Source organism: Lissotriton vulgaris, unplaced genomic scaffold (assembly GCF_964263255.1).
Source record: "Lissotriton vulgaris unplaced genomic scaffold, aLisVul1.2 SCAFFOLD_11398, whole genome shotgun sequence".
NCBI classification, from domain to species: Eukaryota; Metazoa; Chordata; class Amphibia; order Caudata; family Salamandridae; genus Lissotriton; species Lissotriton vulgaris.
Window position 1 is genome coordinate 24,059 of NW_028253108.1, and position 24,750 is coordinate 48,808.

At 41.2% G+C, this 24,750-nt stretch overlaps 1 protein-coding gene across 1 annotated transcript; it reads left to right on the plus strand.

Annotated features, from left to right (window-relative positions):
* Positions 1-10,585: 10,585 nt before the first annotated feature.
* LOC147661163 (uncharacterized) lies at positions 10,586-15,633 on the plus strand. The gene is made up of 2 exons (XM_086951271.1): positions 10,586-11,397; positions 13,479-15,633. Exon 2 carries the CDS (start codon positions 14,691-14,693, stop codon positions 15,612-15,614), a length of 924 nt encoding a protein of 307 aa, XP_086807397.1. The 5' UTR covers positions 10,586-11,397; positions 13,479-14,690; the 3' UTR covers positions 15,615-15,633.
* Positions 15,634-24,750: the final 9,117 nt, after the last annotated feature.

Here is a 24,750-nt window from a genome sequence, read left to right on the forward strand (position 1 = left end):
TGTCAGGGTTGCCTTGTCCAAAATGATGATCCTACCCCAGTTCATCGATACCCTGTAAAACGTACCCTGGTGATCCCCAGTCCCTGGTTCTGAACTCTCACTATTCTGGTTCACTTTTTCCTCTGGGCAATCGGTCCAACCACATGGCCCTAAATAAATGTTGTCAATCGACCTATGATGAAGGCATAGTCATGGTGGACATCCGTCTATATTACTGGGTCTCTCATTCTTTAGTAATTATTGAATGTCTTAACGGAGACAGGCAACATCTGGCATACTGACTGGAACTATCACTGTTGGGTCATGACATTGCCCTGCATGTCCTTTACTCTCCCAACAACTCCCAGAGTCCACCAAAGTGGTCATCCTGGTCTGGCGTGCGGCACTGCAGATGCTGAGTTGGGATAAGAAATTGACGCAACAGATTCCACTCTTGAAAGGATGATGGCTCCGCCAGGTCTCGAGACTGAAGGCTTTGCCAAGTAGGACAGAATAGGTAACACAATCTGGGAAATGTATGGCAGGGGGAATCCAAGAAAGCCTTTCAAAACCTCTAATCCCAATTCACCCTCTCCACCACCCAATTTCACAAATATTTGCAACCGAGACACGCTCAATATTGCTATCAGGAAGACATTGCATAACTGTTGTAAAATTCCTTTAGGGTGCATTGGGGAAGGGGGAGATTTCCCAAATATAGCAATCACGTATACTTAGTTCCCCAAACACGTTGATTCCCTTGAACAGAAATGGTAAACCTGATTGGGAGAATTAGAGGAGGCTGACTGGAGAGACGCACACATGGTCCTCTGTACCCTATCAATATCCACCACCTTGAGTCTCATCCAGCTCACCTACTTCCACACTACACATCTCACACACATCAGAAGGTGGCAGGTGTTCGTCAGTAGATGCAAACATTTTTACCATGAAGTTTAGCTGTGCCTATGGTTGTGCAATACTCTAGAGCTTTAGAGACAACACAGACTGACGTGCTGGAGAGACAGCAGGAGCTCTCCCCCAGAATAGCACTGTTGGGCATCCTAAAAGACTTGGGAGGCCCCCAGGAGGAATATGCACTGGGAGGCATTGCGACATTCTTGGCTAAGCACAATATAGTGCGTCACTTGAATGATTGACCGGCCCCCAGCATGTCGGGTGGCATTCCACTATGGACTGGTGTGCTAAGATTGAATAACCTGTCTTTATCTGACCTTTCAGCCTCAGTGGAGCTTTTACGCTAGCGCCATGAGACCTCCAGGTGATGTGTGCGCTTAATAAATCTCTTTGACTTGACTTGACTGGAATTTATGGCCGGGACTGCCCACACAAATATGACAAAATATGGGGATGCCGAAGGAGCTAACTGGGATACTCTATAAACCTTGTAACGGTTGATAGGCTGAAGTTTCTGGCAGTTCCCAGGACTTATGGACGCAGGGTGGGGATATTGGAGCAATACAATGTTATCGGGGTGCATTTATCTGAAACAAATAAAATTTGGTTAGCAAAAAAAATCATCTTACGAGTCTGAGTCACCTGTTTCCACCAGGCAGCCACTCCATGATCTCTGGAGCTACACCATTTTGATGCACAAACCATTTGCGCCAATGTCCTCAAAATGTCTCTCTGGGAGACCTATGTTCTGGTTACTTTTGCTTCAAAAAGATCCCCAGCGAGCTTCAGTGCACACGCAACTCAGAACCCTTCACCATATTCCTCTGGAACGAAGATGTCCTAGCACCACTTTAACAATGTCAACATCAAGTGTAATTTAGGTTTTTGCTTAGGTAATAAAAATAATGCTCGGATTTGTAAAGTGTGGCTAATCACCCGTGAGGGTCTCTAGACACTGTTCCAAGGCACGGGGAGATTAAGGGGCATATTTACAAGGAAATGGCGAAGCGTGGAATGAAGCAAACATTGCTAACGCTACGCTCTGCCATTCTGAAAATGCAGGGATATGTGGTATTCACAAGAATACTTTTCCCCTAACTTTGGCGCTGTATCTAGCTGCCTCGCGTCAACGCAGGCCCCCTTGCACAATAGTGCAAGGATGCCTGCATTGGTGGGAATGACTGTTTATGTAAGGTACCCCTTCCTGCACATAAACAATTCAGAATGGGGAATTGTAACTTCTGTGTATGCTGCATTGGGCAGCACACATAAAAGTTGCAAAGTGTCATTTTTTTTTAAAAAAAGGTGTCCCTTCCTGCAAGTAAACAATCATTTGTGTCGATTTGCTGTTTCTATGTGTGCTGCATAATGCAGCACATGTAGAAACAGCAAATGCGAGGAGAAATGAAGCATTCCTCCTCTTTTCGCCATGTTAAGACCAGGCTTTTTCTGGTCTTAATGTTGGTGCTGCCTCGTATTTACGTCACCCTTGTAAATAGGGGACAGCGTCAAAATCAATGGTGGTTGCAGCGGAACACCCACCACAACACCCATTGCACGTCCCTTTCACGCCAAGTGTAGCATGAAAGGCAGACTTATTTACAAGGTAGAGTTAAGGCACATTAACCACCTTGTAAATAAGGTGAATGGTTTATCGCCACAGGAACAACATAAATAGTGATGTTCCTGCGGCGATAGGGTCTTGTAAATATGGCCCTAAGTGATTTGCCCAGAAACACTGGGGAGGATATGTACAGGGAAGTGGAGGAGAGAGGCGTTAGCCTTCCTGGTTTAACGCCTCTCTCCTCCACTTCTGAAAAGCAAGGCTGCACCATACTTACAAGAATGTTGCGCAGCCTTGCGTTTCCCTGTACGATGGTGCTAAGTTTAGCAACTTAGCGCCAACTCAGGCACACTTGCACCTGAGTGCAAGGGTGTCTGCTTGCAGGGAAGGATTATTTACATAAACTACCCCAAAAATGCCATTCTGTCACTTTCATGCAAGTTGCTTCATTTTTTTAAAGTTTGTTTATGTACCTGTACAAAAATAAACAATGCCATTTTGCTTTATCCATGTGTGCTTCACAAGGCAGCACACATGAAAAAACCAAAAACGAGGATAGATAATGCATTTCTCCTCGTTTTGCCATCTTAAGACCAGTTTTTACCTGGGCGTAATTTTCGCTTTGCCTCCTATGTATGCCACCCTCGTACATAAGGGGCGGCGTCAAAATGAATGGGTGTTGCAGTGGAACACCCACCGCAACACCCACTGCCCACCCCTTTCATACTCGCCATAGCGTGAAAGGGGGCCTTGTGTACAAGGCAGCGTTAAGCCACATTAAGTGGTTGGGGTGAATGTAAGACAGTGTTCTGCATTCTGTCCATCAACTGTGTTTTTTGCAATTTTCACCCCGAGTCGGCTGGGTATGCTCAGACGTGAGTCCCAGGCTCTCCACACCACTGGAGTCAAGCTATCCAGGCTGATGAAGGCTGATAGCCAGAAACCGGTCCTTGGATGCTTGATTCCGGTCTGGGAAAGACATAGCTTGGTAGTTCGGGCTGGACTATTCCCATGAGGCACAGGGTAAAGGCTGATTTGCATATAGCCAGTGTCTAACCTAGGGTGGTGTGGAGTGCAAAAAAACGATGGATTTAGGCCCAGATCTTTGTACTGGGGTGAATGTAAGACATTGTTCTGCATTCTGTCCATCAACTGTGTTTTTTGCAATTTTCACCCCGAGTGGGCTGGGTATGCTCAGGTGTGAGTCCCAGGCTCTCCACATCACTGGAGTCAAGCTATCCAGGCTGAAGAAGGCTGATAGCCAGAAACCGGTCCTTGGATGCTTTATTCCGGTCTAGGAAAGACATGGCTTGGTAGTTCGGGCTGGACTGTTCCCATGAGGCACAGGGTCAAGGCTGATTTGCATATAGCCAGTGTCTAATCTAGGGTGGTGTGGAGTGCAAAAAAACGATGGATTTAGGCCCAGATCTTTGTACTGGGGTGAATGTAAGACATTGTTCTGCATTCTGTCCATCAACTGTGTTTTTTGCAATTTTCACCCCGAGTGGGCTGGGTATGCTCAGACGTGAGTCCCAGGCTCTCAACATCACTGGAGTCAAGCTATCCAGGCTGGAGAAGGCTGATAGCCAGAAACCGGTCCTTGGATGCTTGATTCCGGTCTAGGAAAGACATGGCTTGGTAGTTCGGGCTGGACTGTTCCCATGAGGCACAGGGTCAAGGCTGATTTGCATATAGCCAGTGTCTAACCTAGGGTGGTGTGGAGTGCAAAAGATGGATTTAGGCCCAGATCTTTGTACTGGGGTGAATGTAAGACATTGTTCTGCATTCTGTCCATCAACTGTGTTTTTTGCAATACTCAAAAAAGATGACAGTGTAAAAAGTAATCTCATGTGTACCAGACCTATACAGAAACGAAATAAGCACAGAGGCAACGAGATTAATGTATACAATAAGTGGAAACACACGAAAACCCGGCTTACTACAAAGTGCTTTCAGCTAGAAGGGAGAATCCAAAGGAAAACATTAGAGAGTGGGCCCAGCCCAGCCTCCTGCAGCCCCTGACGGCCACAGACGGCCCACCCTTGTCCCGGGCTTCTCCCGGCGCGCTCCCGCACGCGTCCCGCGGGACGAGGTTCCGGTCAGTCCTTTAAGCGCCTCCTGGCGCCACGCAATGATGGAGGTGGCGTCCTTGCCGCAGATGGGGCTGCTGGGAAATGAAGTCCGGTAAGGGGGCTCGGCAGAGCCAAGCCCGGCCGAGAGTATAGGCGGAGCAATGCCCGGCGCGTAGGTAAGAGCAGAGCAGAGCTCGGCCCTGTGGAAGCAAAAGTCTGCCCAGAAGAAAAAGTTGTTACAAAGGGCACTCGGCCCTGGTCAGTCCTTTAAGCGCCTCCTGGCGCCACGCAATGATGGAGGCGGCGTCCTTGCCGCAGATGGGGCAGCTGGGAAACGAAGTCCGGTAAGGGGGCTCAGCGGAGCCAAGCCCGGCCGAGAGGATAGGCAGAGCAATGCCCGGCCCGTAGGTAAGAGCGGAGCACAGCCCGGCCCTGTGAAAGCAAAAGTCTGCCCAGAAGAAAAGGTTGTTTGCCACGCTTTGTTGACCTTGGATGATATTTTCTTGTGAAGTGGTTTTTGACGAAACGTCACTATCTGTTGAGGAGGTATCTGTGTTGGTGGTATAAGATTTGTTTTGCCTTTTTTTTGCATAAATCTCCGCCCATGTATACACTTCCCCTAACTTATAATCGATGGTGTCCCTTCGATATTTTCTTATTTTCCTTTCGTTGACTTCTTGGGAGTATTTCTGCAGTTGGTTATTGATGTCCTCCAAAATGTTTTCCATCTCCTCCGCCGTAAATGACTTGTCTAATTACATTTTGACTGTATCGATTTATTTATTCAATTCTTCCAGGATGTTTGATAATTCTTCTATTGTCAAGAGTATCAAATCCAGGGAGCACTTATTAAGTATGGCATACCATTTTTCTGTGAATTTCTGTGTGTTCTTGCATAGGGAAGGTCTTAAGGATATTCTCAGGCCCCTCGGAATTCTCTGGGCTTAATGATACCTAATCATCGTGCAGGCATGAAGGCATGAGTGATTTCTCCTTAACATGCATGCTTATCGTGGCAATACATACACCAGAAGCACTTACAGAACACTACGATGCTCGCAATGTTTTTTAGATGCAGCAATGAATCTTTATTTACATTCAATATCGTTGTCACTTTAACAAACACGTCACCACTAGCCGTCAGCACTTAAGAACGTAGGTTCGCGACTTTAAGCAACAACTAACGACGTAACCGTCACACACGATCAACGCAGGAGAGACCCTCACCGCGTTTTAGATTCCGGTAAGCACCCATTAATCTGTTAACATACCGCGACCCTTAGCATAAATGCAGGCGCCACACATGTTTGTTAACCACCTTTCTCATAGCGCGTAATGGAAGCGATTGCATATAGCGATATAACTTACATCATAGATTCTAACTAAAGACTACAACACGGGGAAAACACTCTAAGACACATAGGACTTTTTTGAGAATAGGGCACGACCACACTCGACTAACTTTTGTTTGTGTATTTTGCATTCCTATGGATGGTGATTGTGATCACTTAGAAACTCTGGGCCTGATTCACAAAGATAAACTTAACTTTTGTGAAAGTGTACAATTGTCTGCTATTCACAAAAGTATTTTACTAGTAGTACCTATATAACTGTGGAGTCTCAAAGATAGGACTGTCCCATCTTTTTATGTGCGGAGACTCCACAGTCATAAAGATACTACTAGTAAAATTCCTTTGTGAATAGCAAACAATAATAAACATACACAAAAGTGTAGGTTTATCTTTGTGAATCATGCCCTCTGTATCTATCAGATGCTCAAAGGGCAGGCTAAGGCTATGAGGAATAATGTGGGTATGGAGTCTTCATTCGCATGTCAATTAAATACCACTGTATAACCCACTCCAAAATATCTGTCAATGGTTAATGGAAGAAGTGTTTCAGGACTGCCAAAGGACACCCCTGATTCAATTAAATGTTTGAACTGCATTGTTCTATTCCCACTACCTTTAAATATTTCCAGCTAACAGAAGTGGGGACCACTGGTGGAATAATGACCAGCTGGTGGAATAATGACTAGATGGCTTGATTCAGACTCATCACCGTTAGGCTGTTAAAGATGGCCATGGGATCCATAGATGACGTTCTGGGTAGCAGTGATATTAACACATTTATTGCTCATTTCCTAAAGGTCATGGTTACTATTATCTAGTGCCAGGGTGCACCTTGGGCTTTGGGCACTCATTGATCCCTAAGGACCCAAAGGTAAAGTCAGGGTGGTAATGCAGTTTGAAAGAGCTGTACTCAGAATCAAAACGCATAGTGACTTAATGGAGTGCAGTGAACATGATGGGTGGGGAAAGTTAATGGGTCTAACAATGAAGGCCTTTGGAGCATCCCGATGAGAGACTTCCTTCCACTATTAATGGTTAGAAAATAATCCACAAGTTAATTACCAGAGTTACTTACTCTCAACACCTGAGCCTTGGAGGGAAACAGATGGTGAAGATGGTTTCTTAAGACCGTACTCAAGACCCACTGTGGCTCATAGGCCATGGTCTGATGCCACGGATGGCAGAGCCATATGTCGAGAAAATATCAAGAAACGGTAATGGGGGGGTGTGAGGAGCACTCTTAGTTTATCTGTTTATCACTCTAATCTATTGGTGCTGCAACTGTTAGGCTTGTCACGCCTGTGGTAAATGCCAAGTTATGATGAGTTGAAAACTCATCTAGTTGCGCACTGTGCACATGGTGTTATCCTACACCTTAAATGTTTTTACTCGTTCACCATTATATATAGTTGTCAGTTATTTATTTTCATAATCTGATTTCTACTAATTGTCATCATACAATACATTCTATATTCATTTTACACTTTCGATCACAATATATTCACAATACCATTGTTTGGTAATTTCAATATTTACACTTTGTAACCATTGATCATATTGTAAATTTTTCAATCCCTGCCCAATGCATTTCGGCACCAACTGGTGCCTTCATCAGGGGATGATCTGAAAAAATAAAAAACAAACTGTGTGAATGTTGTATAATTAATGTGTGCCATGGGAGTAATCGTTTGTGAATTGTACCGTATCGTACCTGTTAGTTTTGTATCTGTATTCAGTCAGCTGAAATAAAGACCACGAAACCTAATGTTACTTTTTAAACATGAAAATTGCGGTGTTGTGTCTAAGCCATATGATCCATTTCATTGTGCTTACCTAGTGTTTCCTGGGGCTTGTTGCTCTGTCAGGAAAGATACATGAAAGCCCTATGGTTAATTCTATTCATTCCTTTGTACCAAAGGATATCTTTATGTGAGGACTGAAAAAGCGGTTTTAGAAAACGAATGGGTCCTACCTGATCTTCACTGGTTGTGGTGACCTGTAAACGCATAATGGGACTTTTTTAATATTAGCATAGGATCACAATGTAAGATGTGTCCTAGCTGTGGAGTTTTATGGATATACCTGCTGAGATATTTTTTGTCGACCTACGAGAAAAATAAACGCATAACGTAAATAATGTTATGTCGTTGAAAAATGTCTCCGTCTCTTATCGGGATTAAGCTGGTTGTTATAAGAAAATACCTGTATTATCCTCCGTCGCTACTCGTAAAAGCTGTCTCTCATTTAGTTCACCATCTTTGTTCAGCGTTCGCGAGGCGCCAGAATCGAATCTGCCATTTACTGCCATTTACTGGCTCTCACAGACAGAATGGTATTTGTGTCAAAATTCACAACACAATCCACGACAATCAAACGGATTATCAATCAAAGGTGGGAACTTTTATCCACAGAAAAGGACTTTAATGGAATATTTTCACAACAACCCATGCACGCGTACACCAGAGGTCCTAACATCAGACAAATACTCAAGCGAACCACATTGGATGACCGACGGACCGAACACAAGGGCACCGTACATTGTCAGAACTGTACACACTGCAACAACGTAAATACAGGAAATACTTCTGAACACCCAACCACGGGCAAAACCATAAAACTCAGACACAACAGTGACTGTAATGCCCAAAACGTGGTGTATGGAATCAAGTGCCCATGTGGGAAGATGTATGTGGGGAAAACAGAGTTGAAAATTAAAACCAGACTAACAGAGCATCAGAGTAGAATACGGAACCAGTAGTTATCATCACCACTAGCTTCTCATTGGAAGGAAGCCAACCTCAAGATTTCTCAGTTACGGTTTGTCATCATAGATAAAGTGGAGATCAAAACAGGCATTGATAACAGACAGAGACTTCTACAACGAGAGTTATATTGGATAAAATATCTGCAGACAATGCACCCAACGGGGTTAAATGATAGATATGATCTTTCATGTTACCTGTAGAGCACAGAAGTTAGTGTTTCCAACAACCTAGAGCTAAGTAATATCCAGCTATCTATAAGGCTATACTATAACACCACCATATCCATAACAGCACGTAACACTTGTAAGTTGCATTATACAAAAATACCACCATATATATCATATCAACAGGCAGGAATATGTGTTATCGGTGAATATGTGCAAACAGTAATAATGTGCATAGTGTGAAGAATTTTTGTATTGCTGATCTTGTATGTTATATTAAGGTGACCAAAAAATACTGGCATACAAATGCACACGTGAATGTATTGATCAACATCCATTGACACTTCACACACTTCAATACGTAACTCACACTCCGACATAGGTCATCTTAGGGTAAATCGTGATTAATTTTTTTTTATTTTTTTTTTTTTTTATTTATATCCTCATTTTGCGAATGAATGTATAAGGATTACAATAGAGAACTTTAGGACTTCCACTTTTATTCCTTCACTCTTTTCTTATATTTTCCGGCCACATAGAGTACCCCTTTGGTGGAACTGTCATGTTATAGTCCTCCTGTATCCTTTACCATATTCAATAATTCATGGCGGCAAGGAAGGAGAGCTAGCCTTTTTTGGCTACTCGATGGGAAATTATTCTCATCTGAATTATTGTCACCGCTTTAATCATCGGACAAGTTGTTTTAATCAGGTTTCTCTTATGTATTAATTAGTATAATAATTTTCCCAGATTTCCCAGAAGTTAGATTTTTTGGAGAGTTTCCCCTTTCTATCTAGTTTGTTAATGGTAATAATGGAATTAAGCCAATCTTCATGCAACGGAGGCGTTGGCTTTACCCAGTTCAGACAAATCTCTCTTCTGGCAAGAAGTATCAAGACAAATAATAGATTTTCTTGTTTTCTGGTTAACCTCTCATTACTTACATTTAGCTCAGTGCATATCCCAAAAATAATTAATGTTGTACTTACATTTAGGTTTGTTCCCAATGTCCGACATATCGTGTTACCTACTTCCTGCCAGAAGGGTTCCAATCGTGGGCATCTGTGAAACATATGTATGTCGTCTGCCTTCTCTAATCCACACTTGGGGCAGGATTTTATGCTTGCTCCTTTGAATTTTGACAGTTTTTTTGGTGTCCAATATGCCCTATGCAGTGTGAATAAGTGATTTCGCTTTAGACGCGCTGGTTTAATGATATTCCAACATTTTTCACATGATTTCTTCCATAAGCTATCAAGTTCTGAGTCTATGATGTTTTTACTCCAAGTCGATTCCGATAATGAGACGTCATCATCTCCTGGCGTGATTATAGCCCAGTACCATATAGAGATTTCCTTTTTTATTGGGGAGGTTTTCATGATCTCTTTCTCTATTTCTATATTTCCCGTTTTTTTCTCCAACAGGGAGCTTGCCCAGCTTGTAAGTTGATAATATTTAAATTTTGAAAGGGTCCCGTTAGTAATTTCTGTAAGTTGTTCCCAAGGTGCTATTGAGTTCTCTGTCATCAGTTGTCCCCATTTGTTAATTCCTGCCGTTCTTAGAGGAGTTGCTAGGGCATGTTTTAGGCATTCAGGGGTGCCTGGTGAGTCCCATATAGGGGCTGCATAGCTATAGTAAGGAATGTTTAATGCGCTTCTTACTTGATACCAGAGTTTTGCCATATTTTTTAGTATCTTTAATTTTATTTTTTTAAAGAATTTGGGATGTCCAAATTTAAACAGGAAATGGTCAACTTTTTTTGTTAGTATTTGGAGATATTGAGGGTAAAAAACATAGCTGTTCACCAGTGATCTTGCATTCTTGAATTGAAAAGCTCTATAGTATTCCATAATGTCTGGACTGGCTATTCCACCTTGTAGTTTTCTTCTTCTCATTTTGTTCCAGGCAATCCTTGAGCCTTTTGACGCCCATATGAAAGTCGTTATATCTCCTTGTATTTTTTTCAACTGGTTATTCTTAAACTCCAATGGTATGACATTAAAAAGGTAGGTAAATTTAGGAAGGATCGACATTTTCACCAAATTAGATCTTCCTATCATGTTTAAAGGTAGCTTATCCCATACATTCAGAAGCTTTTTCATTTCTAATGAGATCCTACTCAGATTTATTTGGGGGATTTTTTCGAGATCTTTTACTAAGATTATACCCAAGTATTTTAATTTATCCTTTGTGTATGGGTTATTCTGTTGTGTATTCCAGCTCATTGATTCAGTTTTTGATTCATTTATTAAGTATCCAGATACCTTCCCAAACTCTGAAATTACCTTATTTATTGCTGAGGAGGAGTTTTGATAATTTCCTGTAAAAATCATGAAATCGTCCGCATATAGAACCACTTTTTTAATCCAATCCTGATGTTTAAAAGGGATTATTGATTCGTTGTTTCTTAATGTGGCTGCCAAAGGTTCAATATATAGATTAAAGAGCAAGGGAGACAAAGGACACCCTTGTCTTGTTCCTCTTTGAATTGTAAAATTATTAGTTAGACTCCCATTAACTAGGATTTTTGCTCTCGGGGTTCTATAAGTCTCAGATATTAGTTGACTAAAATTTTGACCCAGGGTATATTTATTGATAAGTCTGTTTAGAAATGACCAGTTAACTCGATCGAACGCTTTAGCAGCGTCAAAAGTTATTATTGTGAGGGGGATTTTTTCACTAGTAGCTAAGTCAACTGCTGCAAAAAGTTCGTGGGTTAGGTTAAATATTTGCCTCTCTTTTATAAAGCCCTTTTGGTCTGGATGTATCAATTTTGGCATTACCAGAGCTAATCTGCCTGCTATTATTTTTGTGAAGATTTTATAATCACAGTTTAGTAGGGATATGGGTCTATACGACTCACAGACTGTGGGGTTTTTTCCTGGTTTTAGAATAAGACTTATAATGGCATCATGCCAGGTATCCGGAGTTTTTTCTTTTTCCCTATATATTTTGTTTAGTAAACTTGTTAGTGGGGGGGTTATAACTTCTTTTAATGCTGAGTATAGTTCGTTTGGAAGAGCGTCAGGCCCAGCGGCTTTCCCTTTTTTCAAAGATTTCAAGACTGATTTTACTTCTTCCATTGTTATTTCTGCGTTTAGTTCTTCATTTTCCAGATCTGATAATCTCGGCAAATTTAGAGAGTCCAGATATTCTTCTAATTGCTCTGGAGTAGAGGAGGAATCTTCCACATACAGATCTGAGAAGAAATTTTCAAATTCCTGCCTGATTTCTGACTCTTCAGACGATGTCCCAGACTGATTGCTTAGTTGTATTTTGTCTATTTTGTTTCTAGTCTGTTCCGTTTTAGTTTTCCAGGCCAGTAATTTTCTGCATCCCTCACCATACTCGTGAGTGGCAAGTTTACTAGCTTCCCACTTAGTTCTAACTCTGTCTTCGCGGTAATCTGCTAGCTTTCCTCTTAAATCTTTTCTTTCCTTTTCCAATGTATTTCTTGTTTCTAAGTTCGGTTCTGTGTTGATCCGTACGTCTAATTGACTTATACTTTCTTCCTTTTCTTTAATCTCTTGCTTGGTAAGTTTTGCTCTGTGGGCCCCCAGGCTTATAAGTTTGCCTCTGATGGTTGCTTTGTAAGCATCCCAGGTAATTTGCTCTGAGGTACCTACTTTATTATCCTCGAAGAAATTTGCTGAGGTTATGTTCAGATCTTCCCTTATTTTTGGGTCCAGAAAGAGAGTGCGATCTATTGTCCATCTAAATTGAGATTTCTTTATTTCAAAGTGCACTGTTATTTGAACCGCTGAGTGGTCAGACAAATGTTCGGGCAAATGCTCCAGAGCTTTGATGCTTCTATGGAAATCTTTACTAATCAGAAAATAGTCAATTCTGGACTTGTGGCCTAGTTTTTTGTTATGTAGGGTAAATGGGTGCTCCTTTTTCCCTTTCTCTCTCCACATATCGATCAGTTCTAAGTCTCTTTTATAGATGTTAAGCCATTCTCTCATTTTTGGTAGATTTGATTGCCTTCCTGGAGGGGATCTATCTAAATTAGGATCTATCATAATGTTAAAATCACCCCCGAGCAGAATTGGGTCGGATGTTGTTAACAGCTCTGAGTACAAGTTTTGTAGAGGGTTTGAATCATCAATATTTGGACCGTAATATCCCGCTATTATTAGGTTATTTCCATATATCTTCACTCTTGCTACAGCCCATCTGCCTTTGCTGTCTACTGTTTTCTGTATAATTCTTGCATTAAGTTTTTTTTAAAAAAGTATTGCAACTCCCTTTATATTGCAATTTTGGTTTGTACAGACGTAAGAATCTATCCAGTTCAACGACTTTATTATATGTTCCCATTCTTGGCTTAAAAGATGGGTCTCTTGGAGAATGATGACTTCACTATCCACTAATCTTAGATATTCAAAGATTCTCCTCCGTCTACTCGGTGTTCTGAGCCCATTTACATTCCATGATAAGATTTTGAAGTCTTTCACTGATTTAGACATGGCCTTTTCTTTTTGCTAATTTTTTATTCCTGATTTCCATTCATTTATCGTTCTCTTGCGCATTCCATTGCTTCGTTCTTGAGGATACTTTTTTTTCAGTTTTTTCCCTAGTTTGCTCCCCACCCATGGTGTCTTTTTTACTTGATTTTATATTTTTTCTGTGTTTATCACACGAGATCTTGCCTTGCGCCCTAGGCACGAGGAAGATGGCGGCCGGCTAGGAGATCCGGTCGGGAGCTCCACACTTGCAGACGGGATTGATAGTATGAAATAATAAACCTATCCCGAAATAATGCTGTGGACAATTGACAACAGTAACTGAGCATCAACATACCACAGGAGGAGGAGGAGAAGTACGGGGGAAAAGCACTCACGAGCAGCGGAACGGACTCAGCTCCTGGCGGAATTGACGGGGGTAGCGAGGTATTGACGCGACCCGTCTTTGATCCTGGTTTTGCTTCAGGCCTGACCCTGGGTGTTCCGAGCTGGGCTGTGCAGGTTAAACGCCACAACGGACGCCCCACACAGATGGGCAGCAGCCTCGGGGGCCCAGCGCAACTGCCGGAGAGCGCAGGGAAGAGTGAGCTTCCACTTCCGGGGCAAAGACGGCAGCGGCAGCGGCAGTTGCGGCATCAGCGCTAACAAAGAGGGTTACCCAAAATATTTACCGAGGTGTTGGAGGCACAGAGGGGAGGACTGCCGGGGAAATCGAGGGAGCGTCAGCAGGCAAGATAGTAGAGAATTCCACAGGAGAGGAGGCGGCCCTTTCTTGAAATATACTTGGCGTTCTCATCCAGAGAGCAAGCAGATCGAGCTGTGGAGCGAGAGAAGCAAGGAAGACAAGTCGGGTTTTTGCCTCCACTGCAGCCACATGAGCCAGGTACGAGGGGTTGAAAATAGCCAGGGGAGGACTGCACTGGATTTAATAGAAGGGTGTAAGGAAGGTGAACACCGGGTTGAACAAAAGATAGAGGCTGAAAAGGATAACTGCTTTGAGGGCAGCGGAGCAGGAGTGTTTGACTTGTTTTCCAAGACAAAATTTGGGGCAGAGGGGAAGGACCGGGGGAAAAAACAGAACTTGAAAAAGGAGGTGGAGTGATATCAAGCTACTGCCTTAGAAATAGGCAGTTTTCTAAGAGAAGTTTTACACAACCTCCTAAACAAGTAACCCTGCCTATTCAGAAAAAATACAAGAAAAGCTCTACTAATAGAGAGCTAGAGCGTCAACCCAAACCAAAACCAGACAAAACAGGAGCCCTCTCTGAGCACAAACTTAAGATCACACCCTCACTGAGATCATTTTTTAAAGTGCAACAACCCCTGCAAATAGTGGGTAAAAGCCCTCACATTCTGCTACCCCCCCAAATTGAAGAATCTCCCAAAAACCTGATTGATAAAGATTCAAAAATGAGTACGGAATCAACCAGCGATATAAATATACAAAGTGAAAATACAGAAACTCCTGAGAATGTACCTAAACGTCCCGAAACTACCGTAATTGAATCTGCCGCAAGTACATCCAATTGTCCCTCTGACTATCCTCCTCCTCAATCTTTCCTAGAGCAAACTGGAAAACTCATGGAAAGTCTCATGGAGAAAGTTCTAGGAGAGATGAAAGAAAGGTTCTTGGTATCCGAGTCCAATCAGGCTAAGATCCAGGAAGTATGCGAGACCTTAGAACAAAAGCTGAATTCACTGGGCGATAGAGTGGCTGCAATAGAGTCAGAGGTGGTGTCCCTCAATAAAAGAGTTGAATCTAACCAGTCAGAGATAAGGAAATTAAGGGGCTCGGCTAAAGCCACCAAAGAAAAACTGGAATCCCTTGAAAACCAGGCAAGAAAAAATAACCTTAGGATTTTAAATGTACCGGAAAATCTAGAAGGGCAAGACATAAAGAACTTTTCTATCTCTCTGCTCGAAGAATTCTTTCCATGGACAAAGGACTTAAACTTGAGTGACGATATTCAAAGAGTACACCGAGATCCATTCAGAAAGAGTAGAGACAGAAAGACGCCTAGAAGGATTTTAATAAATTTCAAAACATATACTCTAAAAGAGAGAATCCTAAGTGAAGGTCTAAAAAGCAGCTCCCTAAAGAAAGACAACTGGACCTTTAGGATACGTTCGGATATGTCAAAAGACACACAAGATAGGCAATGGGAGTTAGGTCAATATATGGCCGAATTGAAAACCCTAGGAGCAACGGTCCAAATGAGGTTTCCCGCCGCACTGCGAATCATGTGGCAGAACAAAATGCATAACATCAGAGAACCAAGTGAAGTGGAGGAACTCATTGAACAGATTAAGACTAAGTTACGCACTGCAACATAATTATAAGGATAGGTAACGTAAAAAAAAGACAAAGTGTGGATCTCGAACAGGGCGAACATAACGCCCAAAAGAAAGAAGGGAGGCTTCCTCGGGGTGGGCGAAGATAAACACAGAAAAAATATAAAATCAAGTAAATCGTGATTAATGCCACTGTTCCCAACGTGTTAGAGCAGTCTGTTCCGTGTGACGTACTAAACACATTAAGGTAATTAATATACCACTTTTCGCTTAAATATGATCTGCGGCGCTCTTAGCAATATTTCAAATAACGCATAGTCCTCAACATTTACTATTCTGTGACTGTAGCCTTAAAACACGTATTACCGGCAGACATTACAAAATGGCGGACCCAGAGAGCAATCTCTAACGATACTCTCTGAAGACGAAGTATGTCGTTAGTGTTTAACAAACTGTGAGAGCCAGTAAATGGCAGATTCGATTCTGGTGCCTCAGGAACGCTGAACAAAGATGGTGAACTAAATGCGAGACAGCTTTTACGAGTAGCGACGGAGGATAATACAGGTATTTTCTTATAACAACCAGCTTAATCCCGATAAGAGCCTGAGACATTTTTCAACGACAACATTATTTATGTTATGTGTTTATTTTTCTCGTAGGTCGACAAAAAATATCTCAGCAGGTATGTCCATAAAACTCCACAGCTAGGACACATCTTACATTGTGATCCTATGCTAATATTAAAAACGTCCCATTATGCGTTTACAGGTCACCACAACCAGTGAAGATCAGGTAGGACCCATTAGTTTTCTAAAACCGCTTTTTCAGTCCTCACATAAAGATATCCTTTGGTACAAAGGAATGAATAGACTTAAACATAGGGCTTTCATGTATCTTTCCTGACAGAGCAACAAGCCCCAGGAAACACTAGGTAAGCACAATGAAATGGATCGCATGGCTTAGACACAACACCGCAATTTTCATGTTTAAAAAGTAACATTAGGTTTCGTGGTCTTATTTCAGCTGACTGAATACAGATACAAAACTGACAGGTACGATACGGTACAATTCACAAACGATTACTCCCATGGCACACATTAATTATACAACATTCACACGGTTTGTTTTTTATTTTTTCAGATCAGCCCCTGATGAAGGCACCAGTTGGTGCCGAAATGCATTGGGCAGGGATTGAAAAATGTAAAATGTGATCAACGGTTACAAAGTGTAAATATTGAAATTACCAAACAATGTATTGTGAATATATTGTGATCGAAAGTGTAAAATGAATATAGAATGTATTGTATGATGACAATTAGTAGAAATCAGATTATGAAAATAAATAAGTGATGAACAACTGTATATAATGGTGAACGAGTAAAAACATTTAAGGTATAGGATAACACCATGTGCACAGTCCGCAACTAGATGAATTTTGAACTCATCATACCTTGAGAAAATATCAAGGACATTACAAGGTGAGTAAACGCCTATCATCACAACGCTCTGCTCTCAAGCATTGTGACACCTGAGTTCACAGGATTAAGCTTTCCATAGGGTCATGAGGTTTGGGGCTAGCTTAGTGGGGCACAACAACAGAGATATATTCTCGGCATTGAAAGGGCTTGCGCCCATTTGTTCAGTACTCCTCCGATGTCAATCCTTCAATGGTTCTTTTTAGCAGCATGAAAGTGTAAAGAAGAGCAAAATGTCATAAATTTGGTTAAATATACAGTGTAACTTGATATGGCAACACAATAACCCATGTCAACGACCAAATGAAGGTTGGTCAAATTTTATTACAAATTCAAAAATAGGTGGACATATATACGAATCTCAGCATAAGAGCATAAAAATACAAAGGAAACAGGAAAAATCCAAATATTCTGAAGAGATTTACTCGGTGCAGCAAGAAAAGAACAAGTTCTATGACTATTATGCATGTAATCAGAAAGCAAAAGATAAAGTTGCCCCTGCATCAGCACTTCATTGGAGTAAAGCATTTAATTCTATATATCCCTACTCTAGCTCTAGAAGTGGCATCCCTTTTTTAGCCTTGACGCAAGAGGTTCGAAAGAGAAAAGGTCTCAGTGGTTAGAGACTTCCCAAGAAATCGCTTAACCATCAGATGGGTCAGCAGCATAAGCCACGGGCAGGAAAGAAACAAGCTAGCACTCAGGTGCTGTCTGTCAGAAAGCCAATATGGAAAATGTACATCTGTACCTCTCCACAATGCATCATATATTCAATATTGTATTCAGCAAATATCCCATAATGCTTTTCTCACACGTAGTCTACAGTAGGCTCAGCCACAACATTTTCCATGACGTTGATTCCTTCCACGGTCTTCTCCATGTGCGCCCTTCTGCAACAGTTCATACTTGGTCTCTCCTCTTCTCCTGTGTGAACGCACCTCCTTCATCTTATCTTCACCAGGCCGGGCTAAGAGTAACTCCTTCATTCCTCAACTCTCTAACTATCTACGCTAACACAGTGTTTGTCCATGGAATGTTGCATGTAAACAAGCAAAATTCTATAAGACGCGCATGGGAATCTTAGGGGCATATTTACAAGGACTGGCACATCCCTGCAAATCAGCAGGAATGTGCCAGAAAACTTGCAACACACAAAACTACCCGTGCGCCACAATGGATGCGGCGCGCCGTGGAGCACGGATAGGCAGTTGCGTGTCGTATCTGCCGGCGTAAAGTTGGCGCAGTGCTAGAGTTGTGTCACGGGCACGACGCAACTCCAGCACTGTCCCAACCCAGCCTATCTCTAACATGCTGCCTCATGCCTTACGCCTTCTTCAAGCAGGTGCAAGGATTTGACACAGCGGCTTCGGAAAAGTGACTAGGTGAAATCTTGCAGATTTCGCTCAGGCACTTTTCCAAAGTTTTCCTGGGGCGGACCACCAACAATCTGACCGTACGTCCACATTATACCCAATGCAGGTATAATGTGGTGTAGGGGTTTACGGCATGACGCATCTCCCTAGATGCCTCTCGTTGTAAATCTGTTGCAGCATGTCGCTTGCTTTACGCGGGCGCTGCGTCAAAGAAGTGACTTAGCGACGGACCAAATGCGTCACAAGTGCCTTGTGAATCTGCCCCTTAGTATTCCTTTCAGAAACAAGAACATTTAAAATGTACAGCGAACTTGGGCCTACCGCTTAGGCCAAAATAATGAATGCATCATGTTATATGTGTTTAGCATTTACCATAAAGTCGTGATCATGTTTAATAGAAACGTGAACTAAACTTTATTAGTAGGTTTATTTCAATTACATAATTAATATAATAAACATTAAAAATACATTTAATATGTCAATGTGTCACATTACTAATGAGCCCTTTGTAAGTGTGTTACATCCTTTATACGTTTCAGTACTATTTTATGAATTACTGGTTAAGTTTCATATTAAGTTGCGTTTATTTCACAGGTAAACATTACTTGATTCACATTTCCTCTAACATCTAGTCCCACCATTAGCACTGAATAATATCTGAATGCATACTACAGGTGGTTACATTGCACTCCTAACAGGTACCTCATGTAGGATATGAATTTCCGCTCTATCAGCATTCATTATCAGCAGCCTGTAGAGTCATCATCTAAGGTCCACATATAATATCAAATACTAGCTTTTGTAGCACAGTACAGAGTCAGTTTTTGAGCAGCTAACATGATGCCAGTCTCCAATCAAGAGGGATGTCTATTTTGAATTTGAAATATTCAGCTACCCAGAACTTGTGCTTCTTCCATGGGCTTCAATCTAGAGGTGGAGGATAGGCTTGCAGTTTTTGTCATAGAAGCCTTAAAGGGACCGGTCAGAGCCAGATTATTTTCTACATCCTGAGCCAGACATAACAAGTGGTCTCCCACAGAATTTATCAGGGCCACATCTGCACAGCATCATCCTTGTACATACAATGTTATCTACAAAGACGAACACTAATCACTTGTGGGTGCAAAGACCAAGGTTATGAGGCACTTACTGGTTTTACCTAGAGTACAAGTGGAAGCACGGAGAAAGGATGTGGGGGCCTGTAGATGAGACACTGCTGTCAGTGATATCCAGTATCCTTAATGAGAGCAAAATTGCAGGCCCTACCAAACCTTACATAGATGCTGAGTTGTGCCAGTAATTATGTTAACAGTTTCACCAGAGTTAAGAAGACCATCAGCTAACTTACTGTAAAAGTGATGGATGCCAAATGTGGTGGGGCTCACCCCTCGGGATTCATCACAACAACCAGTGCTGTTAATAATCCTACAATGATACGAGGTGAAAATTCAGATACACTGTGCTGGAAAGAGAATTTTTGCCAAATTAATTGTATTTATTTTTTAAGTTTTCACCCATCATTCTGAAACATGATTTCGTTCCACCGTGGATTAAGCTGAAACAAAGACATGTCTGTAGGTTGTGTAATCGAACTGCGGACACTATTGCCCATACTGTGTGCATTTTCACTGACCTATTACCTGAGCTGTGATCTATGCAGAGAAGACTACTAAATAAAAATGGCATATGTATATGAGGCCAGTCAATTATTGTGTGCCTGGACCCAAACAACTTGCACTTGAATATTTCCTTTACTAAATACATGATGGTGATAGAAAACAAATGATAAACTTTACGTAAGAATTAATTCGATGTGGACAATACAGATGGATGTAAAAAATATTGAATATCTTAAATAAAAATTAACTGATGAAATGGTTAAATAAATACTAACCAAGGAGCATAAAGTATACAAATACAATTCAAGCATTACAATATGCAAGTAATCAAGAATCAACAATAGAAGTTCAAAGCAGGCTTCTTTCTTCAATTTGTAAATTCTTTAATTATATCATTTGATGACGATATCCACTGTATTGGTGTTCATATAATTTCACAATTAACTGTTGCATTGTTTATACAATTTCCACAGCTACAGCCTACGCGTTTCGTCCCATCAGGGACATCATCAGGGCTGTGAAAAATAAAAAACAAAAAGTAACTATTATGATCTAACACACTCAAAAATAAAGTTTCTCTTGCAAAAGCACATAAAATGACCTGCCTATATACCATTCTAGACATACTTCAGTCACTGCCCTATCCTGCCTATATACCATTCTATTTTAATGAAAAGTGTTGACCTGCCAATATTACAAATCATGTTTGCATCTAAAAAGCAGACTCCTGCCCCTGGTGGTCTACAAATTCAAATTCATAGAAATACATCATTTCAGTTCACATTTCAATGTAGGAAATTCTATATCAGCATGGATGCTAATATGTTAGCGATTCATTTACCCTGGTGTCATTTCTCACCTTGAAAAATTATTTTCCTCTCTCCATCCACATTACTGATGCCTTGTGTATTCCCCAATATTCTTCTTTCTCGTCTGGTCTCTTAAGCCTATTCGTTAGTGCCTACAATACTTCAAAAGAGACGAAATAAATGTAAAAAACCACAAGCAACTAGTTGTAGAGTCTCTTATCTTCCATCTGATAACATGAAACCTCCAACGATACCCTTATTATTAAACTCACCTATCATTTGAAATGCGGGTGATCGTTAAATTATTGTAATGGCATGGGTCATCAAAATTCTGAACCCAGTAGTTGATCGTCCAAAAAGTTGTTTACAGCGACTGAATAGTTGCTTGTAATATATCCAAAGAAGGATATGTCTTAATAACTGTACCCTTGCTAGGGCCCCAACTCCCATCTCAATCTCCAATCGTGGCCTACTCAAAGATAAAATATAACCCCCACAGAATTAACTTTAGAACATAGTCCCATTCGCTATTACGCATTTTAGTTGCCTCCAGAACTTGCCCCAATTCCTATTTTAGGTATACCTACTCATCATGAATAATTAATGTATCATCCCTTTTTCCAGTACATGAAATATTTTGTGCTATTGAACACCCTTAGTCTTAAACAAATATTCTTATTGCTCACCTGATTACCAATCGCCACAGTCGCCCTGTCTTCTTAACTTAAGTTAGCTCGAGTCACAGTCATTTCCTTCTATAAAGCTTATTCAAAAACCCCGTCGCAGTGGCCAGTAAAGTACAATAAACACAAAGAATCCAATTACCAGCCATAGCTAGTCAAGTTTCTAACTGTTATTGAAACGCGCGTCCCATAATCTTTCCTATTCATATCGACCCGTTGTCACAAAGCATTGTTCCGTCTTGACAGCCGGTATTATAATTCGCGCCCGGCCTACCTATGTGTTCGACCCCATTATTTATGGCCATTAACAACCAATAGCCTCGAACCGTGATTTCCCATGTCATCTGGGGATCGCTCCACCCATGTTTTCTCTGTGGTTCGCACCTCCCTTCATCAACAGAATCGCGCATATTCAAAAGATCTAGGATCGGAAATACTACAGTTCGTATCCTGTTGGCGAAATCAGCCAATCACCATCCTTGATATTACTTTCCGCCTTCCACCAATATCATCAAATAATGACTCCACCCCTGTTTCCTCTCTGGTTCACACCATCCATTATAATCAGAATCACGCATAGTCTAAGAAATCTCGGGCCAGAAAATACTACAATTCGTTTCCTGTTGTCATGAACAGCCAATCGCCATCTTTTATATTACTTACTGCATTCCCCCGACAGGAAATACTTCAATTTATTTCCTATCAAAATGTGTACTCCATAAAACAATCACCGGTAACATTTCAAAGAATATCTTTTGAATACGTTCCTCCATCACAGGACCTGATTAAATATATAACATTTTAACACGATCCCAACATCACAGAATCCGAAAATCATACGCTGCGAACCGCGAAACCACCCATTCTTCGTTTGTCAGTGTTTTCAACTTTTATATTGACAAACAACATTCATTGCGTCAACATCTACGTGCGTAGCCTGACTACATAAAATTGTTCTCCAATCGGTAAACCCGTAGTTTGAGTACAAAGAAATTGTATTATCGCCGGTCCTAAATACTTTCGCCAATTCTACAATCAACATCAAACAGTCTCGTTCACAAGGACCCTACACATCTCATATGTGATAACCCAATATGCAGCATAAAAGATTAAGCCCAAAACTCAAACTTATATTATATCCTCTAATACTAGAAAACAGTATCTTCCAGGTTTCATGCCCACAGAATACTCTAAATCAACAAATAAATTTGAATGAATACCAATGTATCACTCACCTTTCTTCCTGCACCTTCTACTCATCGCAAACTTTACAGAAACATGGCTGTACATCAAATATCCTCCCCCTTCAGGCAAACCAACCTATCTGAAGGTCTATTTATTCTTCAACCCACTGAATCCTGTTCCACAAGAGCTATTCAAGATCAACCCATTATTGCAAAAAGTAATGTAATTATGAGTCATTGTTTAGACCCAACTTAACCGCTCTGCAGCAGCTGATCCACCTCGCTTCTTGCTTTCTTATTAATAATTCCCAATCACCACCTCTACTCTTGTGTTCAATTTTCTGAATCCCATGGAACTTGAATTCCTTTTGAGTATTAAGACTCTCCTTGATATGTTGAGAGAAGGGTGATTTAGGATCCTGGTTTAAAATGGCACGTCTGTGCTCTTGTATCCTAATTTTAAGATTTCTCTGAGTACTGCCAATGTAAATTTTCGTGCATGAACAAATGATCACATAAACCACCCCAGTGCTGTTAAAATTGATGAATTCCTGGATCCGATAAGACTTTTCACTATTAAACCGGAATTCCCTGATACGATTAATGCCTAAATGGCAAACAGTACAGGATCCACAAGTAAAAAACCTATAGGTGGTGAGGATTTTTGTGGTGGTTCAATATAATTTCTCATGATCATGTTTCCTATAGTAGGGCTCCTTCTATAAATTATTCTCGGTTTCTCCCCGATATTCTCGAGTAAACCTGGTACACCCTGCAGCATATGCCAATTCCTTTTGAGAACACTATAAATCTTATCCTTCTGCGCACTGTAAGTCGTTACAAGTGCTACTTGCCTCTTAGTGTGTTTTTGGGTCTTGGGAACTAATGTCGTGTCTCTTCGAATCAGAGAAACTCTGCTCGAAGCCTTGTCCAGCGTCCTTTTCTGATAACCCCTAGTACTGAGTCTAATATTGAGTTTATTAAATTCCTCCTTGAAACTGCTATCTGTGCTGCAATTTCTCCTGATCCTTACCATTTCTCCAAATGGTATTCCATTTATAACTGATGCTGGATGTGTGCTATCGGCTCGCAAAATGGAATTTTTGGCCGTCCCTTTTCTGTAAATTTTGCTTTTGATAGAATTTCCCTCTACAAACAGTTCTACATCCAGAAACTCTATTTTGCTGTGCTGATAATTCATCGTAAGAGTGACATTAAAGTCATTCAAATTCAGAAATTGTAAATATTCTTCTATATCTTGCTGTGTGCCTCTCCAAAGTAACCGAATGTCGTCAATAAAACGACCACAGAAAAGAATAAAATCTGTCCACTTCGCGGCTCTTCGGCTCCAGGCATGCTCCCTCTCAAACCAACCCATGAAAAGGTTGGCGTAAGAAGGAGCAAACCTGGAGCCCATTGCCGTACCCCTAATTTGATGATACCATTCATTTTGGAAGTTATTTTTTTAATCATGGAGCTCATTTCCACAATCATGTCTGAATGCTCAATCAAACTAGCGCTTTGGCTACCTAAGAAGTGTTTAAGCGCTTGTTCACCTTTCTCATAGTTAATACAGGTATATAATCCAACCATGTCTAGTGTAACAAAACTCTTTCCTTCTTCCCATTTAACATTTTCCAATTTATTGAGGACATCCATGGTGTCTTTTACATATGATGATAAATTACTTACTAAGGGTTTAAGGAAAATGTCCACATATTCAGATAAGTGTTCTGTCATGCTCCCTATACTGGAGACGATTGGTCTGCCTGGTGGATTTAACCTCGATTTGTGTACTTTCGGTAACGTATATATGAAAGGGACGATGGATTAAGTACATTCAGATATTTAAATTGTGCATCATCTAATAAACCAGCCTCTTTCCAAGAGAACAAACATTCTGAAATCCCTCTCAGAGCCTCCCCTGTGGGATTGCTACTTAGTTTACGATAACAGTTCTGATCTGATAACTGTCTTTTAATTTCGTGGTAATAGTCAACTTTGTCCTGCACAACCATGTTCCCCCCCCTTATCC

Bases quoted from the DNA above. Each gene is read 5' to 3' on its own strand.
- LOC147661163 (XM_086951271.1), top strand. From the start codon at position 14,691: ATGAGTACGGAATCAACCAGCGATATAAATATACAAAGTGAAAATACA.